Raw genomic sequence first — 9,520 nt, 5'->3', positions numbered from 1 at the left:
CACTATTCATATCGATACGGAGGGAATTTGCAAAGTTGTTCAGAAACGTGGAGCGATTAGGATGGCCCTTGGGTAAAAGGTTCAAGGCAGCACGATGATGCTCAATGGCCTCGTCAAGATCTGCACTCTGTCTAAGCTGGTTAAATCGAATACGGAGGGAATTCGCAAGGTTGCTCAGTGATGCGGAACGATCGGGATGTCCCTCGGGGTGAAGGTCCAGGGCAGCACGATGATGCTCAATGGCCTCGTCAAGATCTGCACTCTGTCCATGCTGTTCATATCGAGTATGGAGGGAATTTGCAAGATTGTTCAGTGATGCAGAATGATTGGGATGGCCCTTGGGGAAAAGGTCCAGACCAGCACGATAGACGCCTATCGACTCCTCTAAATCTTCTAATTTCCCCCACTGCTCGAAGCGCATATAAAGAGAGTCTCCGAGCGCACCCAATGCTGTAGAATGACATGGATGTCCTTCTGTACAAAGTCCAAGTACAATACGAACATGTGAAATGCACTTGTCAAGGTCTTCCTGTTCCCTTGATTGCTCAAAGCGTTCCCAGTATTCATGCCCCAGCTTGAGCAGTACACGGCAAATCAAATCAAGGTCTACTGAGTACTCCATTTGGGCACACAACACACGATAAGAGCAGTGCTTGCAAGTAATAGCACTCTCCCTAGTTGACCAGTGTGTTTAGTTAGAATGAAGCCAATAAGCAACAAGGGATGCATTACCCAAACGCTCACTAGTCCTTGAAGCCTTGTTGTTCAAAGAGCTGCCTTTCAAATAAGGGATGTTCACTTAATCTGAAATTCTTTTTGTTATAACCTGCTTCTCCTGGAGCATGCAAGAACAGACTGACCTGTAAGTGAAGGGAAATATCACAAGTTGCACATCAATGCAAAGGGTAGTGTGTGTATGAGATGGTGGGACGTTGGTGCAAAGGGTTGGGCAGAGCACTGTAGGGTTGAGACGTTAGGGGCATGTGCATCAAATCCTAGTCAGAATTTGGATACTTACCAAATGTAGTAGATGCCATCAACATGTGTTTTTAAAGTATTGATTTTCTAATAATATACAATCAAAATTATATCAAAATAACTACTGAATAATCGTAGAATTCAGATATATATATACTCTTATTATGCAATATTTCAAAACCACTTACAAGAATAATAATTTACTACTTAACAAACAAGACTAGGATATATCTTGTTTACAGACTAATATATGTATCTAGCTAACCTGTCCTAAATATATTCAACAAAAGATATTAGCTTCAATAAGTGAGAAAAACTTAATAGAATTGAATTTAACTATATTACTTTAGACAATATTACTCTGTCTTCATAAATATGTTACCAGTTTACTAATCTACAATTGTTTAATAAGATGTACTATACAAATTTTCAACCAAGTAATATTTTACTGAATATTCGGTTAACAGAAAATCTCTTACAAGTATTTCTATGATATTATTTTATAGTTCACCTGAATATCTGGAAAGTAGTCACTTTTAATGTAGGATTGTTTTGTATGTTACGGAATGGTTAATATTCTGGTGGAGGTGATCGTGGGAAATGCGCGTCGTGTATAGAATCGCAGATGATGCTGAACGACGTGTCCGCTACCACTGTACCAGATCTTTTGCTGCTTCCACGTTTACCTCTGCTCAAGGAGTCCGACACGATGCAAAGCTTCGAGGACGTTGAAGACCAAGATGGTTAGTCCATGAGGATGCAAACCTAAAGCTTCCAGTATCTGACAAAGGACATGTAGGCGTGCGTCTATCGTGGAACTTTTGGCCGTCTTCACGGATAGAAGCAACGAGGACCGTTGTCCCGATTTCCGCACTTTACTCGCCGTTGAAGCAGAGGGAGGATCTTCCACCAGTACTCTATGAACCAGTTGCATGCAAACCACCGTGTCGGGCTATCTTAAATCCATTTTGGTGAGCATATCTGTACACGTTTCGAAATATGCCCGTCTGACTGCGCTCCTTGTCTAGTCAAATTGACATACGTGGAAAGCTTTGGATCTGCCCCTTCTGCTTGCAGCGCAATGCATTCCCGCCTCATTATAAGGATATTTCCAACACCAATCTCCCTCCCGAACTACTGTCCAAGTACACGACGATAGAATACACGCTTGCTCGTCCAGCAGTGGTTCCGCCAATTTTCTTATTTGTTGTTGACACTTGCCTGGACGAGGAAGATTTAAAGGCGCTCCGAGGTGCTCTGGCAGCTGCAATCGGTATGCTTCCTCCCAACTCCCTTGTTGGTCTTATCACGTTTGGCACCATGGTAAGTGATTTCGTTCTCGCAGGCACTCTAATTGATCACTCACCACATACTGCTCTAGACGCAAGTACATGAACTTGGCTATGCACCATGCACGAAGTCATATGTCTTCCGTGGTGCAAAGGAATACTCCCCCAAGCAAATCCAGGATATGCTAGGCCTGAACCCTCAGAACCGTGCGGCTCCTCGTCCCGGACAACCAATTCCTCAGAATTTCGGCGCTGCGCGGTTTTTATTACCGGTCGAGCGGTGCGAATGGCAACTGACAAATATCATTGAGCAACTTTCTCGTGACCCTTGGCCGGTGGCAAATGATAAACGACCCCTTCGTGCGACTGGAAATGCGATCAGTGTTGCCGTTGGACTTTTGGAGACGACGTTCCCGAACACGGGTGCTCGAATTACGGTATTCGCTGGAGGGCCTTGCACGGAGGGACCTGGTTTGGTCGTTAGCAACGAACTCCGAGAACCAATTCGCTCTCATCACGATATTGATAGAGACGGTGCGAAGCACTTCAAGCGGGCAACCAAAGTATGTAGCCTTATTAATCATACGCCTTCTTGCTTATGTATCTGTCAACTTTTGCAATAGTTTTACGAAGGTCTTGCCCGCAGAGCATCGACAAATGGGCACGCAATAGATCTCTTCGCCGGATGCTTAGACCAAGTCGGTTTACTGGAAATGAGATCTCTATCGAACTCAACAAACGGTGTAATGGTTTTGTCAGACTCGTTCGCGACGACAATTTTCAAGGAAGCATTCTTCCGTATGTTCGACAAAGATGACCAAGGTCACCTCCTGATGGGTTTCAACGCGACCTTTGACGTTCAGGTAGGCACACAATTCGGGTGGTCAAATGCATCGTCGCTTACGTATGCCTCATCTTAGACGACGAAAGAACTGAAGGTATCAGGCCTTATTGGCCACGCGATTTCCGCAGGAAAGAAGTCGGCTTGTGTCGGCGAGACGGAGATTGGTATTGGTCAGACATCAGCGTGGAAAATTTGCAGTCTTACCCCGCGTACGTCGAAAGCGGTCTACTTTGAAGTCGTCACTCCTGCTGGTCAGAGTCTTCCATCGAATTCCCGCGGACTCATCCAGTTCGTCACCCACTATCAGCACTCCTCTGGTCAACAACGTCTCCGCGTGACTACTGTAGCGCGGAACTTCGCCGAGGCTGGCTCTCCGAGCATTGCAGCGTCTTTCGATCAGGAAGCTGCAGCTGTACTTATGGCCCGTATCGCCGTGTTCAAAGCGGAGATCGACGATTCACCAGATGTCTTACGCTGGTTGGACCGCATGCTCATCCGATTATGTCAAAAGTTCGCAGATTATAGGAAAGAAGACCCAACGAGTTTCAGACTCGCAGACAACTTCAGCATATATCCGCAATTCATGTTCCATCTCCGACGAAGCCAGTTCTTGCAGGTCTTCAATAATAGTCCAGACGAAACTGCGTTCTATCGTCATGTGCTGAACGAGGCGGATGTGAATAATTCGTTGATTATGATCCAGCCGACGTTGATGTCGTATACGCTCGACGTACCTCCTCAACCGGTGCTTCTTGATAGCGTGTCGATCAAACCGGACGTTATCCTTCTCCTCGATACGTTCTTCCACATTCTCATCTTCCACGGAGAAACGGTCGCACAGTGGCGCAAGGCAGGATACCAAGATCAAGAAGGTTACGAGAACTTTGCAGAGTTACTCGCTGCACCGTCTGAAGACGCGAAAGAACTGCTCGTTGATCGATTCCCTATTCCTCGGTATATTGTGTGCGACCAAGGTGGTAGTCAGGCGCGGTTTTTATTGTCGAAGTTGAACCCTTCTACGACGCATATGTCGGGTGGCATGTATGGTGCTAGTGGTGGAGCGGGACAGGCTATCTTCACGGATGATGTTAGTCTGCAGGTGTTCATGGAGCATTTGAAGCGTTTGGTAAGCATTTGATGTTTTGTGTGCTATGCATTTCGACTTACTGTCGTACTCTTTTAGGCTGTCGGTGCACAGACTAATTAGTTATGTGTCCCCATTATTATTTGAAAATTCGTATTCTTTATATTTCCGCCTTTTGTTCCTTCACGAGTATTGCGTCGAATAGAAAAGAACTTCAGAACTTTCAGAGAAGTGATAACTGAACGTTCTGGATCTTCGAACAGAGTCGAGAGACATTCTGAACCCGCGGAAAATGTATGGAAGCATTCATTTCTCTGCTCGCTCTTGCAAACAAACTCCGAGTCGGATGGCGCGTATGCACGGCAGCGCTCCAATCGGATCAAGAATGCAGGGATGACTCAGTTGACTTGGCGGAGGTGGTGCAAGAAACGAGTCGTTTTTGATATGTTGTAATTGTACCACTTTCAGATTTATCAGATAAGATGAATTTAACCTTCTGACTCCAACCCAAAAATGTCATGATCTTATCAGATAATTTTATTGACTTTTCCGCGGTTCCCGCTAAAGGTTTTTCGTATATAAAAGTGCGATACTGCAGCACGACGAGTCCACTCAACCCCATTCTTAACATCTTATCACCACACTGCTCTCCAGAGATGACTGATTATGTATTCCCGAGTACTGCAGACCTTGCAAAGTCTGATGCCTACATACAGAGCATCCTGGACCCTCATGGTGACCCTGCACTCGAAGCTGCAACTCAGAATAGACAGGCCAACGGTCTTCCCGAGATCTCTGCCGGGCTTCAGTTTGGTAAATTCTTGAAGCTCACTGCGCAAGCTGTTAATGCAAAGAGGATCCTAGAGATTGGGACTCTTGGAGGGTGAGGACTTTGTCACATTCGATACTGTAAAATATATTGCTTACTTGTCGCGCTTGTGTCAGTTACACTGCTATATGGCTTGCTAGAGCGCTACCTGAGGGTGGAAAGCTGATTACACTCGAGATATCCGATAAACACGCTAAGGTATGTTCCTGAGTTTGATTGCAAATTAAATCTTCACAAAGAGTCTGATTTGCTCAAACAGGTTGCACGAGAGAATATTGATCGCGCCAGTTTGTCATCCAAGGTTGAAGTTAAAGTCGGGCCCGCCATCAATACGCTGAAGACTCTAAACCCCGACGAGCCGTTCGATCTTGTTTTCATCGATGCGGACTGGGAGAGTGTTCGCGTTTACTTCAACGAAGCAAAGAGATTAGCAAGAAAGGGCGCAGCGATTGTAAGTTCAAATGGACAGGGAAGTAAAATAAGCGTGCATTATAACGCATGCTTTACTTTACGAAGGTTATCGATAACGTGAATTATGACGCGAAAGTTGCATTGGAACCCGAAGACACGAAGGAAGCGTATATTAGGTCGATCAAGGGTCTCCTCGATCAGTTGAAGGAGGATAAAGAGGTTGACGTGACGATCCTTGGGATAGCAGAATACAGACGGTTCGATGGACTACTGTACGCAATTAAGCAGTGAGGAGGTGAACACATTTCCCGATCGAATCAATGACAAGAATGTATAGTTAAATAATATTTGCACAACGCACATTATTGCGTCTGCGGGATGGGCACGCCAGACAGCGCGATTAGTTTATGGGGGGAATGAGGTGGTGTGTTCAGGCCATCTATGGTCTGTTTTATTCAACTCGGCATTCGCCGAATACAAATTGCCATATAAGCCGACGATCAATATTGCGTCAAAAGAACGTTCACATTAGCATCCTCACGAATTACAAACCTCAGGTTCCGAGTCGCCGACGCTTATGAAGGCGCGTTAGGCATAAAAGCATAAATACCGAATCGCCTACTCAGACTCAGACTCCACAACTCAAGGCCTCTTGTACTTTGCTTATCCAATCGCACAAAGACGATGTCGAGCGCTCCAGGAACGGGTGACCAGACAGACCTTCGCAATAATCTTTCGAGAGACAAAGATGGTTCATTCAAGAGACAGGTGTCTACCTTCCGCGACACAATAGTCAAAGGCGGGAAGTTCGAGCCAGAGCCAGGTCGGTAATAAATGCATCATAATAGTCTTTGCAAATTAAATTCATTCTACTTGAAGGACGTTATCATCTTTATGCCGCTTTGATATGCCGTGCGTATTTCTTTTAGAGATCTATCCATCGCTTCTTTCTTATAAGAGTTTATAGCTTGGGCGCACAGAACCCTGATCGTCCGCAAAATCAAGGGCCTTGAGGACATCATTTGTAGAACAGTCTTTCGTTTAACTTGTAACAACCCCTGAATGCTTACATATATTTAGCGGTCACGATTACTGCACCACGGATGGACAAGGACGGTTGGCCATTCGCTAACATTGATCCCTTTCCTGGCGCGGAAGTAGACGATCTGAACCATGCCGACCATGTCAGAGATCTGTATTTCAAAGCACAGCCTGATTTCAAAGACAGGTGAACTCACATCCAATCAAGCAACGTACTTTCTAATCGCAATATAGATTCACGGTTCCGGTCCTCTGGGACAAAAAGTTGCAAACGATCGTAAATAACGAGTCGTCCGAAATTATTCGTATTCTCAACTCGTCTTTCAACGAGTTACTTCCGCCAGAAAAGGCCGCAATTGACTTGTACCCAGAGAGGTATCGCTCTGAGATCGATAGCTTAAACGAATGGGTGTATGATGGACTTAACAGTGATTCATTTGTGATCCAGTCATTGCAGAGAAAACATCTAACCGAGCCATTTTAGACGGTGTTTACAAATCGGGTTTTGCAGGAACACAAGAAGTGTACGAGAAGGCAGTGACACAGGTCTTTGCGTCGCTGGATCGCATAGAACCACTTCTTAAAGGAAAGGACTTCCTCATTGGAGATCAGCTAACGGAAGCAGACGTTCGACTATACGTCACCACTGTTCGCTTTGACGTTGCATACCACGGTCAATTCAAATGCAACCTGCGTACGATTCGCAGCGGCTATCCGAATATTCACAGGTAAAGACTATATTCCTTCCGCAGACGTCGCTTTTGAAACTGAATTCTCACTGTTCAGATGGCTGAGACAGTTGTACTGGACGAATCCTGCCTTCAACTCGACAACAAACTTCGATCACATCAAGACGGGTTACTACTCAATGAAGACAGTACGTCCTATACTTGACCTAAAATTGTGTCGTCTTATTAACTGGGCTTGATAATTCAAGATAAATCCTACGCAAATTGTTCCAGTTGGACCCGTGCTGTCGATTGAGCCTTTGTAAGAGGACTCACGAGATGTAGTTAGCTTGTATTTGTATCGATGAATGGAATTTTACTGCACATGAGATGTTCATTCATTTGCATTGTAACCCACGTGTATGCGCGTTTAGTACTCCACCAGAGAGATAAAGTGTTTCTAGTGCCACTAATATGTTTCTAATGCTGCGCACAGGTGTTTCGGTACTCCGACCACTCAGCTGAACAGAACATACCAGCAACTTGAATAAAATACAAACAGTAAAGAATACTTGAAAACGTCGCAAATAAGCATTCGATTTATTGACAGAGACAAAACACTAAACCCAGTGTACTCAAATACTCCCGTATTCAACGCTAAAGGGTTCAAAGATACTTATTGCGTGTGGGTGCTAATTGGGCGCGATGACTTGGAGATGTTCTTCACAAGGTGACCGTGGAGCAAGAAGAAACATTTTTAGTTCCGATATGTGCCGAAAGCGACGCGGACGTTTCAGATGTATTTTTGTATCGCCTGTATGCCTGGCTGACTGATTGTTTGCTGGTCGAATGACTCGAGGAGAACGTTGGACCCTAGTAGACATTTCTGTTCTTTCTAAAAATGAAGTTCTCAATTTCCGACACATCGGAGAACCACAGATGCGACGGCTAACTCTCTTATTTTATACGTTATTCCACAGACACTGTAAGCAGTCATGACTTGAATATGCCGAACAAACGGCTAGACTTCTACATTTTTGTGAAATTTATCAGATAAGATGACTCCGCATTGTCAGCACGATTCAAAGATAACGTAAATCTTATCAGATAAGATCTGCCGACAGTACGCGTTTGGACGGCGGTGTAAGCCAACTTGCCGTTGAAACACGTACTGACTTTCCCATCGCATAAACCATCTCTTATATAAATAATGCCACACTGTAGCAAAATGAATCCACCAACACCCTCTGTTATTCTGAGAAATGTCTTCCAGCATGCACTTGACTACTGAAGAGTGGGCCAGGATTGTTTCCAACACACGCTTGACTACTGAAGACTTCGCTAAATCTGACGACTACTTCAATAGCTACTTGAATCCCAAGGACCCAGTACTCGAGGCTGGTGTGCAGAACAGTCGGGCTAATGGTCTTCCAGACATTGCTGTTAGTTCTGCCCAGGGAAAGCTCCTGAAGCTCATTGCGCAATCCATTAGCGCGAAGAGGATCCTTGAAATCGGTGTTCTTGGAGGGTAACGTTTCCAGTTTCTTTGAGCTTTGCTAAAGGAATTCCTAACACATCTCCTGACAGATACTCCACTACCTGGCTTGCCAGAGCGCTGCCCGAAGACGGAAAGCTCATCGGGCTAGAGCTGTCCGATAAGCATGCTCGGGTACGTTTCTGTGGATATTGCCATATGAATAGGGCTCGGTCCCGTACCGTATTATACGGATACGGCATTTTCGTATACGGTGCCGTACCGTATCCGTATAAAAAATTTGACTCAAAAATACGGCACGTATTTTACGAGCCGTAACCGTATATAGTCTGTATAATACGGACCGTATACGCCTGTATATGATATACGGCTACTAAATGAAAGAAACTCTTGCTCTAAACATAATACTGAAGCTCTAATAAGTAGTATCAATGTTCAGACACTTATACTAGCATTTACTAATATATTCAGCACTATTATTGTAAAAGTATGTGCAATCTGATATATATTCCGATATATAGGTACATCACATGACTCGACTTTATGACAAATATCACAGACTAAATTACATAACAAAATGTCAATAAGTCAAATTTTATACATTTCATGAAGATTAAGGCATAATATAGGTAGAATTCAATATTTCTATACTAAAGAGGTAATAACACAATGATATAGCCCCTTACATTTCATGCTACACCTTGGTAAATGTAGCAACTACGCCGTATCCGTATATGGCGTATATGGAACGTATACGGCCGTACCGTATCCGTATAGGTTTTCGGGTTCAGAAATACGGCACCGTATTATACGAGCCGTATCCGTATAAGGGTCGTATTATACGGCCCGTATCCGTATACGGTACGGTACCGAGCCCTACA

General features: G+C 44.5%; 5 protein-coding genes across 5 annotated transcripts in view; 4 read left to right on the top strand and 1 right to left on the bottom strand.

The window, feature by feature from the left end:
* Window positions 1–18: 18 nt before the first annotated feature.
* On the bottom strand, window positions 19–622 carry FOMMEDRAFT_162725 (uncharacterized protein; the record flags this gene model as incomplete). The annotated part of the gene is made up of 1 exon (XM_007272052.1): window positions 19–622. A coding segment is annotated over one exon (604 nt), but the record flags the coding sequence as incomplete, so codon positions are not given.
* A 1,016-nt stretch (window positions 623–1,638) lies between these two features.
* On the top strand, window positions 1,639–4,722 carry FOMMEDRAFT_130391 (copii coat protein). The gene is made up of 7 exons (XM_007272051.1): window positions 1,639–1,721; window positions 1,778–1,949; window positions 2,007–2,301; window positions 2,360–2,830; window positions 2,891–3,130; window positions 3,188–4,237; window positions 4,295–4,722. The coding sequence occupies exons 1-7, from the start codon at window positions 1,688–1,690 to the stop codon at window positions 4,316–4,318; spliced, it is 2,286 nt and encodes a 761-aa protein (XP_007272113.1). The 5' UTR covers window positions 1,639–1,687; the 3' UTR covers window positions 4,319–4,722.
* A 129-nt stretch (window positions 4,723–4,851) lies between these two features.
* Window positions 4,852–5,726, top strand: FOMMEDRAFT_98358 (O-methyltransferase; the record flags this gene model as incomplete). The annotated part of the gene is made up of 4 exons (XM_007272050.1): window positions 4,852–5,078; window positions 5,141–5,222; window positions 5,284–5,475; window positions 5,541–5,726. The coding sequence occupies 4 exons, from the start codon at window positions 4,852–4,854 to the stop codon at window positions 5,724–5,726; spliced, it is 687 nt and encodes a 228-aa protein (XP_007272112.1).
* A 291-nt stretch (window positions 5,727–6,017) lies between these two features.
* On the top strand, window positions 6,018–7,605 carry FOMMEDRAFT_130388 (uncharacterized protein). Its single transcript, XM_007272049.1, has 8 exons — window positions 6,018–6,258; window positions 6,315–6,347; window positions 6,403–6,459; window positions 6,516–6,663; window positions 6,711–6,904; window positions 6,961–7,204; window positions 7,263–7,353; window positions 7,414–7,605. Exons 1-8 carry the CDS (start codon window positions 6,120–6,122, stop codon window positions 7,468–7,470), a joined length of 963 nt encoding a protein of 320 aa, XP_007272111.1. The 5' UTR covers window positions 6,018–6,119; the 3' UTR covers window positions 7,471–7,605.
* Window positions 7,606–8,400: 795 nt separating this feature from the next.
* Window positions 8,401–9,520, top strand: part of FOMMEDRAFT_115262 (O-methyltransferase family 3 protein) — a gene marked incomplete at its 3' end in the record, with an annotated part of 4,544 nt that continues 3,424 nt past the window's right edge. Inside the window, exons 1-2 of the mRNA XM_007272048.1 lie at window positions 8,401–8,672; window positions 8,732–8,813. Of these exons, the coding sequence (XP_007272110.1) occupies window positions 8,407–8,672; window positions 8,732–8,813 (348 nt within the window). The 5' untranslated portion in view covers window positions 8,401–8,406. The remainder of the gene's footprint in view (window positions 8,673–8,731; window positions 8,814–9,520) is intronic.

This window comes from Fomitiporia mediterranea, assembly GCF_000271605.1.
Source record: "Fomitiporia mediterranea MF3/22 unplaced genomic scaffold FOMMEscaffold_20, whole genome shotgun sequence".
NCBI classification, from domain to species: domain Eukaryota; kingdom Fungi; phylum Basidiomycota; class Agaricomycetes; order Hymenochaetales; family Hymenochaetaceae; genus Fomitiporia; species Fomitiporia mediterranea.
This window is presented reverse-complemented; position numbering and strand designations above follow the sequence as displayed.